Source organism: Manacus candei, unplaced genomic scaffold (genome assembly GCF_025592945.1).
Source record: "Manacus candei isolate 608988 ecotype Guabito, Panama unplaced genomic scaffold, ASM2559294v1 h1tg000014l, whole genome shotgun sequence".
Lineage (NCBI taxonomy): Eukaryota > Metazoa > Chordata > Aves > Passeriformes > Pipridae > Manacus > Manacus candei.
The window spans coordinates 40,145,846-40,166,167 of record NW_026138062.1 but is presented as its reverse complement, the minus strand read 5'-3'; the positions used below and the strand labels follow the sequence as shown (position 1 = coordinate 40,166,167).

Sequence of the window (20,322 nt, the reverse complement as noted above, 5' to 3'; positions counted from 1 at the left end):
AACAGTAAATAAGTAGATAAAAAGTTTTTGTCAGTAAGTATAGGACTTACTTATATTTGTCTATAGTGTAGTTGAATTACTTCTATAAAGTCTGACTGCAGTGAAACAATATGCAAAATTGACTTAATACATTTGCTTAAGTGTGGCTGATTAGCCTGAGTCAAGACATATTTAATTTTCTAAAATATCTACATGGAATGGAGAGACAAAACTATGGCTTTGTGTACTAGAAGCTGGAGACCAGAAGGAGTCGATGTAGTAGATGACAGTTCAATAGAGGAGAGTCCATTATAGGGTAAAAGGTAAAAATCAGACAATACCTTTGAAGGATGTAATGGAATTTGATTATATGAAGCATATGAGCTTGGTTGAAACCTCTCGATGTTATGAGTGCAATGTAGTTTTAATGCAGACATATGGATTGACAAAGTAAAATCCCACTCTTTCAGCAATGATAAAAATAAATTAATCTAGTTGGTAAGAAGCATATCCTGTTTACTCTTCATTATTAGAAGTTCCCTATTTCATCTTCATTATTTCTTTTGGGCTTCTGAAAATATCTTGCTTTGTCTTTCTTAAGTTTCTAAAGTCATGATGGCAGCAACTAGCAAATAGTTTTCTGACTGATTTAAAACTTGGCTTCTTAAGTGTTTTTAAGTACAGCCTTATGTGTTGGTTTCTATTGTTTAGCATGCATTTCCATCAGCTGTTAGAGCTCTTAGAGAGCTTAATCTAGTTTATATATAATACCCATTTCTACACTGAGTACTCAAGGATGAAACCAGGCAAATAATATCAGTAATTTCTTACTTCTCTGAAAGGTAGAAGTTATTTTAATTAAATTGTTAAGAGAAGAGTGCTTGTGCGAAATATTTAGTGACGAAAATGAAGCTGAAATGGTTATTCTTTTAAAGTTATTTCTTTTAAAGCTTTTAATGTGATGAGACTAGAATTTGATTATTATGCTGCTAAAGAATTTAGTATTCTAAGTCCCTCTCCCAAAAGAGTTCAACCTTCTGCAGTTTTGAATTTTTTGCATAGTGATGAGAATTTTATAGTACAACTAAAACAGTATATTATAGAATGCCTTGGGTTTTAGTAGAAACATTCTCTTTCTGAATCAATACGTATAGATTTTTCTGCGGTAGTTTATGTGCCTCTACAGATTATACTTTTGCTTTTCTTCATAAAAATATTACATAATTTTTGGTTTTAAAAATACTTCATGTATTTTTCTGTGCACAAGCATTTTCTTTGTCATTGGGAGAGGAACTTCAGTTTGTAACTGAAAGGGGGAGCTGTTTCAAGACTCAACTAGATGGATGTAAAAAACTATTCTGTGGTTTGTATCAGTAGTACTACTACTAGTCAAAAACCTTTATCACAGAATTATAGGTTCTGATTATACAAAAATTTCGATACTTATGAAAAAATTTTAGTATATTTCTTGCCACCTCCAAATAGAGCATTATGTATTTTGTGTTTTTAAATAATTACCTAATTACCTAATCTGTTTTAAAATGATTAAAAGCTGCCGTCCTGGATACATATACCAATTCTAAAAGATTTAATCATATATAAATTTAACTTAATGTTTCTCTTTTTAGTGCAACCAAAGCATTTGTAATGTCATTCTATTATATTAAGTATGCCCCCTGTTCTAAAACCTGCAATCTGCTGGATACTGTAACATGAAACACTGTTGAATCATGGATTCTGTAGCTATGTGTTGTATGTGGGCTGCTGATGCCCTGTCAGGCCCTGTCCTTGCCAGCAACATTTGTTACTTCTTGGTAGTTGATAGTTAGTCTATAGGGTGGGAGCTGTGGGTGCTTAGAAGGTATAGGACTTCCCCTCTGCTTCTTTATCTTGTAAAGCACTGCAGTCACTTAGCCTGGATTCTGCAAAGGGAATTAGCATTTTTAAAAAGTCTTAGAACTCTTTCAGAATCTAGGATTTAATTTGTTTATCATCCTGGTCTGCCTACATGAATTACATATCAACCTTTATTCTTAAAGATATCTTGTGACTGATCTGAGTTATTATTTATTCCCCTAGGAATGGGAGACTTTTACAGGTGTGATCATTGGAGATACCATAAGAAAATCAGTAAGCTACATTTATTTGCATATTTTGAAATAAGGAATATTTACTTTAATCCTAAAAAATTAAACTTGTATTTTTACTATATTGTTTAATTATTTGTATTCATACATTAAAGAAATAAGTAGCTTCTCACATAGTAGTATAAAAATATGAATTTTTAAAAACCTTTTTGTACATGGAAACTAATTTTCTAATTTACATAACTTTTTACCTTTTTTGCTTTTCTTATTTTCTTTTTCTTTTACCAGGATTACAATTTGTAACTGTATGTTTGAGGAGGTTTTCAGCCCTCTTCTGTGACTAAAATCAGCATTTCTGAATCCCTCTTTCTCTAGGAGTCATATATGAGTTGTTTTTGCATGAATTAATGGAATTGTCCGCACACTTTGCTGACTTTTACTTGCCTTTTCCTTAGTCTTGAGTTCTACATCTGGAGATGTATTTATATGTTTTCCTAGGTGACTGAGCAAGCTTAAGAAACTTTCTTTGCATGCCTGATCAAGCATGCTGTAGTTTACTAAGTGTCTCTCAATTCTGTACACTTTTAACATAACATTCCAGTAGAAAAGAGTAGAGAAAAAAGCTGAGGTTTCCATAATCTTGCCCATTATAACTCTTCTTTGAGCCAAATATTTTGGCAAAGGTTTTGAAAAATGTTTTTAGGAAACAAGAGCACAATCAGGAATCATGAGTCCAGTCTTTGCCTCCTGTTTTGCTTTTCTCCACTTTTCCTTCATTCATAGTCAGGCTAGCTCATTCCGTGAGGCTCAGCTCACAATTCATTGTTCACAATTACTTTTAACCTATAACCTTGTTTAAATACTTATCAGGGTGTCTTGTATGTTAAATGGTACAAGACGATGACCAGTGTGAGGACCTTGATTTTAGACACTCGTGACAGTAGGTGTGTTCCCATGCGTGGTGGCAGAAATGGCAAGTCACTTAAAACACGATGTATTACTCAGGTTTTCTCAGGCAACTGGTTCCTGAAATGATCCTTAAAGTCCATTTTCTCTAGCCATTAGATGACTCTACTACAGGTTTTGCATTTCAGTGTGATTGCAGAAGTTCCCCTTCATCTCTATGGAGTCTTTGTAATTCAATTAAATGTCAGTGAACTGGGTGATTGTCAAGTATTTTCTTGTGTAGGTAATTTTCAAGCTATGTGAGATCTGATTGTATAATGGAATTTAATACCAGTCTTACCCACCTAACACACAACCCATAGATTTTGGAAAGACTGTGCATATGCATCCATCACCCCAATTGTAACTGGAATGTATGTTACAGACCTATCTCAAGTTTATGTCTACAGTTGCTTCTGAGTTTTCTGGTTTTGTTCTTTCTCAGACTTTATGACTCAGGGCCAAGGTATCCTTTCACAAGAAACCTTCTATTTTTTTCTGCTGAACATTTAAGATTACTTTTGAAGTTGCTCAGTGGTTGAGAAATCCGAATACATTTCCATGCAGAGACCGTCAGACTGGTTAATGAGTATTGTAAGATTTTTTAATAAAAAATGATGTAATGAATACACTGGAACTTAAGCTGTGTTGTTCATCCTTAGAATTTTTTCCAACCCAAAAACCTAAAGAGCAGAAAAACAGAGCTGTGGCCAAACTTTATCAATGCAGAGATGTTCAGAAGTGATGTTTTGCCTAGTGAATTACCCCAAAATTGCTCTTTGTGTGAAGAACCATCTTCTTCGTGGCTGCAAATATGTGCAATGGAGTTGTTTCTTGAAGTCAGTTGCTCAGAGCGCCTATGCAGATAGGCAATCATTTCTGTCAATTGTTTTTAATGAAAAACTACTTAGAATTGAGCGCATCATAAGGATACCCTAAATAATAAAGTATTTTCAGGCTCAAGTAGCTAAGCAAATGTTACTGTGAACAGTATGTCTCATATTTAAATCTTTGGTAGCTTTTATTTTGTTATACCATTTACGAACTTCGCAAAATGCCACAGAAAGATTGCTGTTGTGAATGGCATTTTTGTTAAAAAAATGAGTTTCATCTTCTTATTACTGAATATAGTGTTTCCCAAAAATTTATATAACTTACATGTGTAACATAACTTGCTTCAATAAGGATTCACAAAGAAGTGTTCGTGACCAGATTCCCTCTTGGATAGAACACGACCGAGCCTGGGCAGTAGCATCTTTGAAGGTATGCATCGTATGGTGGGTTGAATTTAAATTTAAAGGACTTTGGTTTTGACAAATAGGAATTTGGACTTGAATACTCAAATATGTATTTGTCAGATGGAAATATTTTGCTATTTTAAGGTGCTTATTCTATCTTTTAGAAACCATGGCTTAATACATACCCACTTGAAAAAAAATAAAGTATTTTAAACTCATTTTTCTGACCCTTTTTCTTGAACATTTCTACCCCATCTAACAGTGAATTTCAATGTTTGTAAATGAACCTGTCATCTTACTGAGATTAGAAAATGCTCTAAGTCTACCCAGAGTACTTCAATTTTTTTAGATAGAAAAATATACATAGGAAAAATTGCAAAGAATATTTGAGTTCTGCTTTTGTAATGACCTTCACAAAACCACCTAATATTGTATTAAAAGTCGTTAATTGAGAAAATAGTCTTCTCTTCAGATTTCCCTGTACATCTTTGCAAGTGATTCAGAGTTTGTGATTGCTCAAATTGAGTAATAATCACACTAAAACAAAAATGCTTGTGTTCCTCCTGCCACAGTCAATGTTGAAGGGAACTAAAAGAAAGTACTGGTGCTTGAAATTCCATCTTAAGCTCTTCTCCTGCATGTAGCTGAGCAGCAAGAAGGAAAATCTTGACTGGTCTTTGGCAAGAAATGTTTTTGCTAAACCCAGAGTCCATTATTTAATTTCTTTTCAACCCGAGATCAGGAACAATCACAATAATGATGTGGCAGGCATGATAGTTAGAGGTTTAAACAAACAAACAGAAAATGAGTAACTGAGTGAATCAGTAGCACATATTGATAGAAAAAGAACCTGATCGTAATTAAAGCAAAAGACTTAAAGGTAGAGCCCAAAATTTAAAACCAAATAACCTTTAAGTTTAAAATCAAAAATACAATGCAAATACATTTCCAGGGAATAGTAGTAGTAAATAAATGGTTAATTTTAAAATGTACTCTTCTTTAACTCCAAGGATAAAATTGAATTTTGTGATGTGCACAAGTAGTGGTCATAACTGGTATTTGGAAAGTATTTAAAATATACAATGTCCAAATGGCTATTCTTCTTTATAGTTAATTATACCTTATTTGTTTTGTAGATTTCTCTCCCGGGTCTTTATCAGATACTCTGCTTTGAAGATGAAAGTCTGTGGCACACTTTTTCTCAGAGTTCTGTATGTGAACAAGACTTTCCATCTACTGTTGTAAAAAGAATTTCCTTATTTCAGCAGGTAATCTTTTCATTTATTATATTAATTATAAGTTCAGCATTAAAAGCAAATTTTACATCCAGGCCTGCTTGAATTATAAGCAGTGACAGTATCTACACTGTCTTACAGTTTAACTATTTTTTTTAGTCTAAAGGTTATGTATTTTCTTTCACCATAATGCATATTTAGTTCTCTGTTATCTGAGTCTTTTTTTGTGTTGGTGTATTGCCTGCAACTGAGTATACCCTGTAAGGTATAGTAATATTCAGAATTAATTTCAATAATAGGTATTAAAATTCTTTCATGGTTGCTTTGTTACTGGTGGATGTGTCAGCTTGTTGAGTATCTTTAGTTTAGTTCATCATTTAACGTACAAACTCACACATCTGACTGAAAACCGCAGAACACAGTAGCAGCCTCTTCTTTTTTAGAATAGTAGTCACGAAATATTGCTGTTCTTGAAAGCCTGATGATGAAGAACTCACCAAGAATATTGGAGGAGAAAATCCCTTCCTCTACCTGAGGGTCCTTCTCCACTGGAAGGGGAAACTGTAATCCCTTTTGTGTTTATGGAAGAAAGCATGTCATTACTTACTTTCAAATGATGCTGTGATTTTTCATTTGAAGTCACTCCACATAAAAAAACAAAGGCCCATTCCAAAGAAAGGATGAGGTAGTTTCATGTAGTTTCATGCTGATTGGCTCTTAGCAGCTGTCTATTTGGAGTTTTTGATGGAGGAGGTAAATTTCTAAAATAACATGCATGGAATTAAGGAACAAACCATTTTGGAAAGGAATTTTTCTGAGTCATATTTGATTCTATGAAATGCAGAAGAGCACTTCTTATATGTGCAATGTATTGTCGGAAAAATTCTGCATTTATAGGAAAGTAAATCTGGAATGATCAGTATATCTAGTTCCTTGTACAGAAAGTATTAAGAATATTTCTCTTGATGAAATGTAATGAAACTACGTGGTGAGATTGATGCACCACTCGTAAATTAATTTGCACTGAAATCAGAAACATTAGTATTTCAGTTAGGACATTACTGCCTGTATACGTGCACAGAATTTAGATTACTAGTATAAAGCTAAGTTTGCTTCTAGCTACCCACATAGCTACCTTTTTTCTAAAACATTGTAGGAAAGGTTGTAGCTTCCAAATAGACATCAGGTATAGATCTATTCTCTGATTCTATTAATAGAAAAGCTACTTACAAAAGAAAAATTACAGTAGGTTATCTTGGAAAGGAATGATCAGATAGCTTTATATATTCAGGGAAGATAACTTTGTTCTTAAGAAAAGATTAAGGAATTCAGCCGTCTTAGAGGAGTCTTGCATTTTAAATTGTCACTATATACTTTTATAGACTCATCTCCCAGAATATATTTTATTTTAAGGTACTTGTGGTCCAGGCTGTCAGACCAGATAGGCTACAGAGTGCCATGGCTCTTTTTGCATGTAAAACCCTAGGTAAGTTAATTTTTCACCAGATTATTTCTGCATAACAATTAAATATCTTTTTTTGTCCTACGTTTTGCTTTTATTTTATAGTTGTTGTGGAATCTCTAAGTTTCAGGATTTGAAAATATGTTGTAAATGGACCTGCTGGTTTTGTTCTTTTAAAGTATTGCTAAAAAGTGCTTTTAAAATTGTTCGGTTTATGCTGCATAGTGATTGAAAATACTGTAGAAGATCTGTCAGATTCTTTTAATGAATTCTTGAACACTGGAATTAATTAAGAAAAGAAGATAACTGGTTTTCTTAAAGTTTTACACTGCAGCACTTTCCTTAAGACACAAATTTTCCAAAAAATATTACTTCATTTAATGTCATTAGATTTGAGATTTTGTAGATTGAGTCTCAAAAGATTATTTAATAATTTCAGTAATTTTTGTCTGTCTCTTGCTGCGTAATACTTTTTACTGTCTGTTTAAAAATATACTTGATTTAGAGTGATTCAATACTATGGTTGTCTATTTGTTCTAGTTAGTCTATTTCCCCTCTGAAGTCTATTGTATTCACAGTTTGAAGTGGATACTGTATGCCAAATAATCTTAATATTGCAGTATAGCCTTCCCTCAGTTTTTAGCAGTTAATGGGTATATGGAAGATGAATTATGAGTGTCTCATCGAGGTGGACACTGTAAGTTTTAAAAGTCACTTTATTTTACTCCTTTATGCTCCCTGTCTGTGGGCGTTATTTGTTGGTCAAAATTGGCTCCATATCTGCAACCAAGACTGTTATTTTCAGGATTAAGGTATAGCTTCTCTGTCAAACATTATTAGTAGATAGAGAAGATACTTTGTTGAGGGCGAGTATAAAAAGCCCATGCTGACAATGTCCCTGCCTGTTGGAATCAAATGACAAATGTGATCTGCAGTGCCATGTGGCTCAAAGCCCAGCAGAGACCTGAATGCAGAGTGAGTTTGCCTGCTTACTGTCTTCCAAATCTTAATAAATTACATAAATTGCTTATTTTTATACCACTTCCTTGGAGGAATGCTGCACGAGGGGATGGTTTTAGGTGAATGAAGCTGCAGCCTCACCAAGGAGGGCAGAATACCATTATCTTCATTTGGAGTTTCAAAACCAGCAAGTCATCCACAAATCATCCACAGATTTTTCATGCATATCAGTGAGGTTTTATTTTGAGATCATGTCATAAATCATGACTAGCACTTTCTAACAGATAAAAGATGTCACACTTGTATGAATATTTTTTCATAGTTTTTCTGCTGGGTCTTTTTCAGGATGCTTGCCCTGAAACTACTTAAACTTTCCTTTAGTTTGAAAAGGAGCTGTTAAGTTTCCAATCTACTTTGGCTGCTTTCCTGTAAGAAAAATGAGTTCCAAAAGAACTCTAATAGCCTACAAGAAAGCCTTTCACTTCTGTTTTATCCAGATATGGGGGTTTTTGCTTCATCTTTTACATATATTTTTAAATTTATGGATGAAGAGGGATTAAAATAATTTCTTTTGAAGATAAGGTTCATAAGAACTTTCTAGGAACGTATTTTGTGGACACTCAAAGCATACTTATTTCTTTATCTTACATGCTATACTGAAACGCACCGTATTAACTGGAACCTCGCTCCTATGTATTGAGAGTTGAGGTTGTTCAGCCTGGGAAGAGAAGGCTCTAGAGAGACCTTAAAGCAGCCTTTCAGTATCTAAAGGTGGCCCACAAGAGAGCTGGTGAAGGGCATGTAGTGATAGGACAAGAGCTATGGCTTTATACTGAAAGAGAGTAGGCTTGGATTAGATATCTTGAAGAAATTCTTTACTGTGAGAGTGGTGAGACTCTGGAATAGATTGCCCAGTGAAATTGTGGATGCCCCATCCCTGGAAGTGTTCAAGACCAGGCTGGGTGGGCTCTGAGCAAGCTAGTCTGTGGAAGGTGCCTCTGGCTATGGTGGGAACTAGAGAATCTTTAAGGTCCCAACCCAAATTAATCTATGATTCTGTGGTACAAATTATATACCATATTATATGTTGTTCTACAGGGAACGTGTAATAGCTCAAGTCGGAAAGCAGACCATGCCCTCAAGGAAGTGTGTATGGCATCATTTAGTAGTTGTGGCATAGTTGTCACTGATTTGGGTTCTTCTGCCTTGCTTTATGTTGTGATTTCCCATTGCACCTAAAGCTTCATTACTTAAGGACCAGTCTAAAGATGCATGAAACTACATGGCTAACACAATTTATTATACACATAACTTTGGGCTTGTGTATAAATACCTTGCTTTAACTAGGTCAACACTTAAGTTGTATATTAAAACAAATAATAGACAGAAGTAATCATAGTACCAAGAACTGTGTAAGTCTAATAATTAAGGCTCTTAGGACAATAAGGAGAGGTGTTGTACAGGCAGACATACACACTGCAGTTAGTCTCAGCAAATAGCATAGCTTCTTATTCCACTCCTCTCTTTTTGTATGTTTCCTTGAAGACTACACTCTAAATAAAGACTGCAGTTTATGTTTCTCAGGCTGGAAATCCAAGCACCATGCTTGTTTATTTTTCTTATTAATATAGGATGTCTCATACCTGCATATTGTAAGGATTTTGTTCTCATTTTAAGACTGGTTTTCTGGTCTCCATGGAACAGAACTCTGACTGCCAGATGACCTCTAAACTGGTTGAAGCACTCCATCATGGAGAGTCACTTTATTTCCATAATAATTCTAATTCTAACTATAGGCATAAAGGAATTATCTCCATCACCTTTGAATATGAAACGTCTGTATAAAGAGACTATGGAAATTGAACCCATCTTGATAATAATTTCTCCTGGTGCTGATCCTTCTCAAGAGTTGCAGGAACTTGCCAGTGTTGAAAGAAGTACTGAGTGCTACCATCAGGTCAGTCTTAGACAAGCATAATGATTAAAAAAATGCAATGTGTAAAATTTTACTGTAGTAATATCTGTTTTACCTTGTTTTTCAAGGAAGTTAATATGTAAAAACATAGTTTGGTGTCTATGTGTTTGTTCTTACCTGTCTTGACATTAACTTCTCATTCCATTTGCAAAATTGGTTGGAGAAGAGAGACACAATTTGTCATCCTCACAGAAGCAGAATCCACATGATAGGCATTCCTCCAACATGGAGAAGGAAAAATTGAGAAGATAGATGGAAGAGAACAAAAGAGGCTGAGAATTGTTATACGTGCTACAACGTTATCTTTTTTTAGTGTGGAGTAATTGAAATATAAACGCACTAGGCCAGACTAGACTTCATAATTTCCTCTACTTATAGGACTTGCATTTTTTTTTTCTTCAACTGAACAAGTAAATCAGATGTTCAGTGTTTTTGAATACTTCGGTATTTTGTGAAATTCTGTAAAATATTTTGAGAAATTTAACATCCTTGAAGGTTCCCAATAACCCACTGGACAAAGCCCTCAGCTTCTCGTCTGATCTTTCATAGCTAGCCCTACTTTGAGCAGGAGATTGGACTAGACACCTTCCAGGATCCATTCCAATTGAAATTATTCTATGATAAAAGTAGTTTCCTAATATTCCCATTACACAGTAACAATGTGCTTTATACCTTTCTATAAAAGATTGTTTCCTTCTGTCATTTGAAATATCTGTGGGGGGGGAAGTTGTTATCTAGACAATCACTGGTTAACATAGAAATGGAAAACGTCAAGTTTAATGTTGCTTTTAAATAGTCCTTGAAATTGTTCCTTTCCTAGAATATACACTGATGTAATATATTTTTCCCATCAAACTGTAAATATTAAGAACCTACTGCCAGCTTATCTAGCTGTGAACGTTGTGGAATGCATATTTCTTACTCTGCCACATGGATTTTTATGTTTATCTCTAAATATTCTTTACATGTTGGACTTTTAAAATGTAGCATGGTATGGTATTCAATTAAGGAGTGGTACTCAAAGCTAAATAATCTGAAAGGTGTCCTACTAATGAGAATATTGTGGGTTTTTCCTGCACTTTCTCATGTAATTTAAATAGAACATAAAAGATCAGATTTTTCTTCTCTCTTGAATTACTTCTCATATAGGATGAAGAACAGAGTGCTAAATTTGTCTGCTACCTTATCTTCTTTTGGCTGTTTTAAATTATTTCAAGATATATTAAGTTTTATTTAGGTAGAGGATAATAATGCCAAGACAAGACTTTTCAGATTGGCTAAGACCACTTTATTTTCAACTTGTTTGGTTCAGGGTTTTTGTTATGTATAGCTTCTAAATAGATTCTAAGGTAGAACTAATATGGTGCTATAAAACATGAAGAAAGGACTGTATGTTAAACTATTCATATTTCCCAGTTGGAAAGATACCAGCCTTAGTTTTTCACTCATCTTAATATAACTGAGTGTTTCTCTTCAAAGGAAATATTCCTAACTTCCAGTCAGAAGAAACTTTGTTCTCATTTATCTCTTGTTTTTATTGTATCAGCAGTTCTGCAGTAGTACAGTTTAGTCACTGATATTTAAATTACTTTTTGACTTCCCAGGGAATACCATTACTGTCACCAAAGGATGTATGTTTTTTGCCATAAAAAGACTAGGTAATAGTTTTTTAACAAACTCTGATTAGAGAAATTGTGAAGGAAAACTGTTTTCCTTAATCTTTTCCCTACTTTAGTAGCCTATCACGTTAGAGAAAATTCTAGTTATCTTTAGCACTCCTTTTTTACATATGCACCCTAAATTGAAAACATCATTTTGTATTTAGCTGTTAAATGAGGTATGATAAGTTCTTGATGCAACTGTGTCTGTCATTTCAGATTGCAATGGGCCAGGGCCAAGCTGACCTGGCTATTCAAACTCTAAAAGAATGTGCACGCAATGGAGAATGGCTCTGTTTAAAAAACCTGCATCTCGTTACATCTTGGCTTCCTGTGTTGGAAAAGGTGAGGGCAAATAGAGAAGAAGATATTGGAAACCAGACAAAATTAGTATGCAAAATTTCTGAAACATTTTAGACATTTCCATGGTGATGTTTAAAATTCCAGTTTAAAAATACACCTTTGCAGTTTTCTCAGTCATGAATAAGGTAAACTGCTGCAGATCTAAGCAGCTCCTTTTTTGTGTGAACATTTTTATACAGTACATTATTTCTACCATGATGATTGGGAAAATGTTCCAGTTAGGACTTCTAGTACTTTGAGATACTGCCCATGTTTGCTGAACTATGAATCTATCTATGCTTGAATTTAATTTCTTTTTCCCTTAGTTCTAGGACTTAATTTTTAGCAGTTCTTGTTTTTGTGAAGTATAGCTTGTGCCTGAGTTACTAAGAGGTTTTTGCTAATTTGAGATTAAAATGTCTATCTAATGTTTTCTAGAAACACACTCTTCGTTATAGCATGTTAGATCATTAACTTGCTGACCAGAAGTGATTTTATATGACATACTTTTCATGTATATCACTGTGAAATCCTCAAAAGAAATTAACCAGAAGAAGATTAGGGAATTTCTATCAACAGTAACTACAGTCTTAATTTTCCAGTTTTCTGTGATTTTTTGTAATTTGTACTCCATGGATGTGATCTTGGAATCTATCATCTGTCTCTCAGTGTGGCACACATGTACCTTTAGCATTCCAATAATCCATTTTGAAAAAAATGCAGAGGCAAAGCAAGATAACACTGATGTATGTCATCTAATCTGAACAAACTAGTGAACAGTAAGGAAGCGTTTGCAAGCCTCTCGCTGATTACAAAATTTCAGAACTTACAAGTATTAAAATATGGATATGTGTCAAGAGGTTCTTATTCTTTCCGAAAGAATGTAATACTGAATGTGTTAAACTTTCTGCTGAGCTTAATATAGACTGAGATTTGCTGATGTTTGACTCTGCACATTCCCTTGTCTATTTTGCATATCATTAACAAGTGTGAGACTATGTAATTCCTATGCTTGAACATCATCTTAAGGCACTTCTGCATATTTATAATTCAGTTCCATCCAGGTACATAAATTTAGTTCTCACAATCTTTCAATTTAAGAAGATGAAATATATCTTCTGGTCAATGTGAACTTTATCAATAAGAAAATGATACCTTCACAGTTTACAGCTTCCCCCATTAGCTGTCTTGTAGCCAAACACAGAGTATCAGAGGTTGCATACTGCAGATAATGATGCTTGAGCTAGCATGCAAATTCTCTTGTTTTCTTTTTCTAAAACTCCTGCTTCCAAGGCTGTGGATCATTATCAAATCTTGGTTTGGTTCCCATAGCATCCTCATAGACAAGCTGATGAAATATGGACCCCAGTGTACCACAGTGAGGTAGATTGAAAACTGACCTAGTTGTGTTACTTGAAGGGTTGTTGTCAACATCAAAAAATCCAGTCAGAGGCCAGTCATCAGTGTTGTGCTCTAGGCATTGGTACTGTGGCCAACATGGTTTAACATCTTAATTAATGATATGAGTAATGGGACAAAGTGTATCCTCAGCAAGTAGAGATGATAAAGATTTGGAGGAAATTATTGATGTAACAGATGAGTGTGCTTTCATCCAAAAGGACCTTAATAAACGGGAGAAGTAGACTGAGGAGATACCTCATGAAGTTCAGCAAAGGGAAATGCTAAGTGCTTCCTGTGAGGAGTAGCTCCGGCCACCCAGACAATCTGGGGACTAACTGGCTGAAAAGCAGTTTGGCAGAAAAGACCTGGGAGTCCTAGTGGGTAAGAAGGTGACACGAGCCAGCAAAGTGACCTTGCAGCAAAGAAGGTGACTGGCCTCCTGGGCTGTTATAGACAGAGCGTTGCCAGCAGGTTGAGGGAAGTGATCCTTCCCCCTTACTCGACACGGGTGAGATACATCTGGAGTTCTGTGTCCAGTGCTCAGCTACCCAGTACAAGAGAGACATGGGCATACTGGAACCACTTCAGTACAGGGTTAGGGTGATAAAGGAACTGGAGCACGTATCATACAAATGGAAACTGGGAGAACTGGGACTGTTCAAGCTGGGAAAGAGAAGCCTCAGGGGAATCTTAGTTATTTAGTGTGTATTGGCTGATTGGAAAGAGTAAAGGAGACAGACCCAGACTCTTCTCAGTGGTGTCCCATTACAAGACAAGAGGCTATGGACACAATAAATATTCCTAAAATACAGGAAATGCCATTTAAATAAATGATAAAACTTATTTTAATGTGAAGATGGTCAAACACAAACAGGTTGCCCAGAGACGCTGCAGAGTCTTCATCCTTGGAGATACTGAAAACCTGACTGTATACAGGTCTGGACAACTTGTTGAATCTGGCTCTGCTTTGAGCCAGGCTTTGGACTAGGCAGGCTCCAGCAGTTCCCTCCAAGCTCCATGATTCCATGACTCTAGGTACCAATTATAGTTGTCATTTTTCAAAATATCTGGACAAGTAATGACTTTTCAGAATTTTTTTTCTTTACTAAAAACACCAAAACCAAAATGATAATGATCATGCTTTAGAGATTATGACAATGAATGGATTGTGAGAAAATCTGTTGAGTTTTTTGACCTATGTTTCTCCCTACACATGTACACAAAACTGTTGACATTGTTCTGAAGTCAATTGTCAGACAACTTTGATGTCTTCAATGGAAAATATGTCTGTTTCAGCAGCACCTAAAGCACCAGCAGTGTGTGTCCATATTCAATAATTACATATTTTTGTGAAACCTTTATATTTGAAATAACTTTTGACAATATTTCTCTTAGAACTCATTTTTACTAATCTCAGTTTTTTCCATGAATCATGATAACATGAAGGGTTCATACAACAAACACTTGAAGAGAAAAAAATGAATATAGCTATACAGTTGTTGAAAGTCATTGAGATTTGTTGATATGCAGCCCACATTGCAAGCCTTCATCTTTTGAGATGCAGCCTTCTGGTGTTTTTGTACTTAAAAGAAGTAAAGAACTGCTATGTATTTTTATGCCTCCAATTTAGTATCTGGGGGAAAGGTGCAAATATTTTGACACAGCTAGGATGAACTTCAAGTTTGAGCACAGCGATGACGTAGAATGTGTGGAGACAACACATCTTGAACTATAGTCTTTTGAATAACCTTATATGTAAAAGCAGCTGTAGATTTTTTTAGATAAGCCTAACTTTCTAATCCAGGGTATTATAATTTTGTAAATACTGTTCTATATATTAAAAAAACCACCTCAAAACCTTTTTCAATATATATCATCTTTTTAATAGGAACTGAATACATTACAGCCTCAACCAAACTTTCGTCTGTGGCTTACTACCGAAGTTCATCCAAAATTTACTCCGATTTTGCTTCAGTCAAGTCTGAAAATAACTTATGAAGTAAGATTTGTTTTGAAAGTTTTTATTTGATTTTTACATGAAACTAATCTAGATTTATAGTAAACTATATGTTTAAATAGAATAAGTGACTTTACCTTATATTTCAAAAAATGCTATGAATTTACCTTGAGAGATGAATTTTTTCCTAGATACTTTTTCCAATTGAAAGTTTGAACTGAAAATAAGTTTAAATAGGGAAAGTAGTTGTTCTATCTTGTGCTCCAAATTCTTTTGTGCATTTAATCAGTGTTTCTTAAAAGCAAAAACCTACACAGATGATATTACATGGATGACAAACAAGGAATTTCTCCTTTTTGATGAACGTCCTCATCTGAAGATCACAGAATCCCACTTTCTTATTTTCCTTTTTGGCCCCATAGCTTTATGTTCACTGGACCCTTTCAACAAAAACGACTTTCCTCCTGTACAGCAGAACATACAGTTAAAGGCCTTTACTCAAAATTGAGACCTTTGCTTTTGAAATGGTTCAGTTTAAGGAATAACTGGGACCGTGTTCCTCCAAATGATTGGAAAGTAGTCTAATCATGAATGCACTGAAGCAGTAGTGTCCATTATGGAAATCATTGATAGGAGTGCTACTAAGTCTTTCATTCATTATGGAGTGTGGAGATTTTGCCTACAGCTAAACTGAGAAACTCTGACCTTTAGAGTTCAATGTTGCTGACTTTCAGCAATCCAAAACTGTTATACTTTTATATTGACTGCAGGTATTTTTAAGTTTCTGGAGTACCCTCTTGCTTATATTGAGCCCTTCAGTGGTACAGAAATTGCAAGACTGTGTAGGATCATCACATTTCTTTTCATCTAACTTCCGGAAGTTACTCATCCCACTATCTTTGGAATAATTGGAACTTTGCAATATTCTCAATCCTTTCATTTTCTTTTCATTTTTAGTAAATATTTTGTTATCATGAAAGGACAATGATAGACAATGACTTGGTGAATTATATTTGATTATTATGTGATTATTTGATTATTATTATGATTAGTGTGTCCCTTAACTGTTACCGATCAAGATGCAGATATGAAAAGAAAAAGTCAATTTACTACAGTATTTTGCAATTATTTTTCAGAAGTGTGCATAAGCAACATATGGAACTATGTTAATCTTATGGAAACATTAACAACCATTTCTCAAAAGAAAGAAAAAAGAACATTCTTAGAAATACGAAAGTGTAATTTAAATCTCTTTAAAATTTATGTTTACCTTCACACTTGGAAATAATTTGAAAATGACTGAGTATCCAGTAGTTTTTACTTTTAAGCACTGTAATTTCTGTTATTATATACACTTTAAATGCAGTTATTTCTAGTGGTTGTGAACATTACCTACCACTTAATCAGAGAACCAGCATTTTGTCGTTCATCTATACCATATCTGTATGCTAGTTAACAGAGTGAGGTGATGGCAAAAGGCAATTTGACACTCATCACAGAATTAATTGGTAGTTGAACTTTAAAATCAGATGAAAAGTTGTATTATTGAAAACAGTTGAATTTAGTTTATGCTTACAGATTTTGATGGTGTTATTCTTTCGCTAAGTTCTTTTAGTGTGGTACAGTCCTGTCAGTTGGTCCGGGTTACAATTTCCTTCAGTATGCTGATGTTATTTTCCGTATGGAATCATTCTATTATTAGGCCATTTATTACAAACAAATATTTTTCTTGTTAAATTTTATTCTATTAAACACTGTTTGTCATTTCTTTGAGTTAGAAATTTTAGGTTAGAATTTAAGAAAATAGCACATAAAAATACCAGGTTTTCTGTCTAGAACAGTGTCTTTCCTTCTACTGCAGGCACCTCCAGGCCTCAAAAAGAACCTCTTGAGAACGTATGAATCTTGGACACCAGAGCAAATTAATAAAAAGGGAAATTTGTCTCGAGCGCAGTCTCTCTTTTGTTTAGCATGGTTTCACGCTGTATGTCAAGAAAGAAGAAACTTTATCCCTCAGGTAATATTTTATTTGCTACCTTTTTAAAAATGTACCCCATTTATTAACTTCTGTACTTGGAAGTATTTTTCCTGTTGGGTCATGTTCAGAAATGAGAAAAATTTGGACACTTTTGGTGCCTACCTTCATTGTCTCTGAATTCATTGCAAAATAAGATCTTGGTAACCTCAATTCCTGTCTGTCTGAAAATTGTTCCTTCCTGCATGGGGTTATTTTGTGATTTGTGTACTAACTGATACTGATGAAGAAATGAAGTCACATGGAAAAGATTCTGTGAATCCTGTTTGCTTGGGACAGGAAAAAGTATTATGGAAACACACAACTGAATGGGAGATGAGAAAAGAGACACTTTGGTAGGAAGGAGGAGGTGACATTATCTACTCTTGCTATACACAAACCCTTCTCAGGGAGAAGGAAGAACAAGGGAAGGTATTAATTTCTTGTGAGGATTATAATGGTTTTCAGAGACTGTGATTTTTTTCCTTAGACAAATTATTGTTTAAAGTAAACATTTCTTTATGGCTGCAGATGCTTAAATTGAACAGACAAAAACCCCTCAACCAGCAAACTGCTGTATGTTTTGTTTATTTTATTCTATTTAGACTAGGGATGAAATTACCCTGTCATCTGAAGGATTTGGTCTGGCATAGCCTGGAACATTAGAGTTTTTTGCTGCTTTTGACTTTGTGATTTGTAAGGTTTTTTGCCTGTTGCAGTAGAAGGCTTTTGAATATGGTGTTAAAGAGTACAATAGGTGAAAATATTTAAAGTACTAAACCAACACATGAATTTTCCTTTGTCTTTGTTCAAATTCATGTTCATTTAGCACCAGTTTTTCAAGTAACACAAGATAGGATTACTGCTTTCTCTTTAATTCTTCTGTAATTGCGTTTGTCTCATGTGCAAGCAGTGATAGTTTTTCTAACATTGATGGACTGCAGTCAATCTCAGGTAGAAGCTTTTGTATTTTGTAATGAATTTTGAGTTGTTTTGGGATCTGTAAAAAAACCCCAACATGAACACTGTTGAGCATCTTTCCAGTATATGACCTTCTGGGTGACTGGCTGATAGTTATTTGAGATCTGTGGAGCAGCCACAATCTTGACCTGAGACTGTATCCATCTCACTGAATGTGTGCAAAGTTGTCTGACATGTTTGTGCACTTCACGTCATGAGTCATATGCAATGTTGCTATGATACGATCCATATGCAAAGGTACAGCCGTAAGAAGATACAACAACAGGACATATCTTTGAGATCTGTATTTCCTAAATTCTGTATCATATATCAATATTTATTTGTACTTATCCATTTATAATGAAAGCTTTTTATGACAATTACATACACACTACACATTACTGGTACGTAAAGAGTAGTGCCACCAAGAACAGAAAGGAGGTACAAACTGCAAATGATTAAAATATGCATATGACAGTCAGCATTTTCACTGTAATAGTAGCAGTAATTGCTTTTCTCACAATTTTTTTAGTCAAAAATGAAGTGATGTGAATTAAGGAGTAAGACGATGAATGTATAGTAAAGACTGTTTGAAGAATCAGTCCTATTTATGAAAATCCTTTCTGTATCCTGAAATACTGAAAGACCCTCAGAAATAAAATCATAATTCAATGAATGATCTAGTCACAGATGTCAGCAAATTTTAGTTGAAGTAAATAAAGTTAGGAAATAAAATAAACTTAAGTTTACATTCTTCATACTCGATGGATTTTGGTTTGTGTAAGTATGTAAAACTAAATGCAGTGGTAGAGCTAATGTTTAAAAATGAATGTTTCAAAAATTGCACTTTAGAGGGCACAGGTTGTTTCCTTTTCATTCAGTATTTAGTATTATACAGCATTCAGTAATCACATAATACTGGTATTTTACTTCATGATCATCATTGTGTGACTAATTAAATTCTTTGGGTTTCTTTTAATGATAGGGTTGGACCAAGTTTTATGAATTTTCTTTATCTGATCTCCGTGCTGGTTTTGACATTATTGACACACTTTTTGAGGGTAAGTCACGTCCTAAAGGAAGTCCCATTAGTAGGGATGTTGCATGGAGAGTTTTATCTTTCTACAATGTTCAGATAAGAGTGGAGATGCTGCAGAGCTCATCAAAAGTGAGCAAAGCTAGAAACATCACAAATCCGTTTCTCGGTAAACCAATAGTTTCTTGGTGCCCAAGAAGTATTCTGCTCAGCTTCTTGAGTGCAGAGGAACAAATAGGAAATACAGGGCTGCCTGTAAGATGGAATCTTGTGTCTCCATTCCTTCCCAGTATGAACTCCCTGTATATCGAATAAATGAATCGAATATGAATGAATTCTTCATATTGAAACTCTATATTAGATGGAGCCCACTTTATTGTTCTATTAAGTAGTGTAGGAATTTCTTAATATTAGTTATTTTGGTAAAGGTAATTTTTTTTTTAAATCTTTGCATTTTGTTAATTTCAAGTAAAGGTAGGAACTGATATTTAGAGCTAATTTATGATCATTGACTTAAATGGGATTTATGGATTATTAATACTTCAGAAATTAGAGCTCAGTTACACAGACTTGAAACATACAGAGGTGTAAAGAGATTGAATCATTAACTAATCAATAATCATTAATCTAATCAACATTATTGCTTTTCTTATGAAAGAATGATTGAAGTGTTAGGAAACAACATTTACCACCAATAAACCCCCTCTTCAAGTAATTGCCACTTCCTTTTTTCAAGGGACTTTAATAAGTACCTTTCTAATCAAGCTTTTACCTTCATATGAAAGCAATAGGATATAAGTAGATCATTGTGCCATGCAGTTATTTTGGACAACTGTGACAGAATGAAGGAAAAATAAGATATTTTGAACTTGTGGGTTATAGCTAAGCCAGAATAATCTATTGCAACATCAATCTGGTCAGGAAATTACGAGTAACATGCTTAACTTTATGTGTTATGTTGTGTGATTTATAATTTGCAAAGTATCTAGCCTGGACCTTTTTGTGTTTGAAAGATGACGTTTTGAGTAATCTTATCTATTTTGAGCATGGTCTGCTTTTGATTTAATCAGTTA

At 34.4% G+C, this 20,322-nt stretch overlaps 1 protein-coding gene across 4 annotated transcripts in view; it reads left to right on the top strand.

The window, feature by feature from the left end:
• Window positions 1-20,322, top strand: part of DYNC2H1 (dynein cytoplasmic 2 heavy chain 1) — a 169,766-nt gene that overhangs the window by 89,858 nt on the left and 59,586 nt on the right. For all 4 annotated transcript variants that reach the window (XM_051779783.1, XM_051779782.1, XM_051779784.1 and 1 more), the window contains exons 72-80: window positions 2,059-2,109; window positions 4,197-4,274; window positions 5,386-5,517; window positions 6,898-6,970; window positions 9,703-9,863; window positions 11,759-11,884; window positions 15,171-15,281; window positions 17,101-17,256; window positions 19,199-19,274. In XM_051779783.1, coding sequence (XP_051635743.1) covers window positions 2,059-2,109; window positions 4,197-4,274; window positions 5,386-5,517; window positions 6,898-6,970; window positions 9,703-9,863; window positions 11,759-11,884; window positions 15,171-15,281; window positions 17,101-17,256; window positions 19,199-19,274 — 964 coding nt within the window. The remainder of the gene's footprint in view (window positions 1-2,058; window positions 2,110-4,196; window positions 4,275-5,385; window positions 5,518-6,897; window positions 6,971-9,702; window positions 9,864-11,758; window positions 11,885-15,170; window positions 15,282-17,100; window positions 17,257-19,198; window positions 19,275-20,322) is intronic.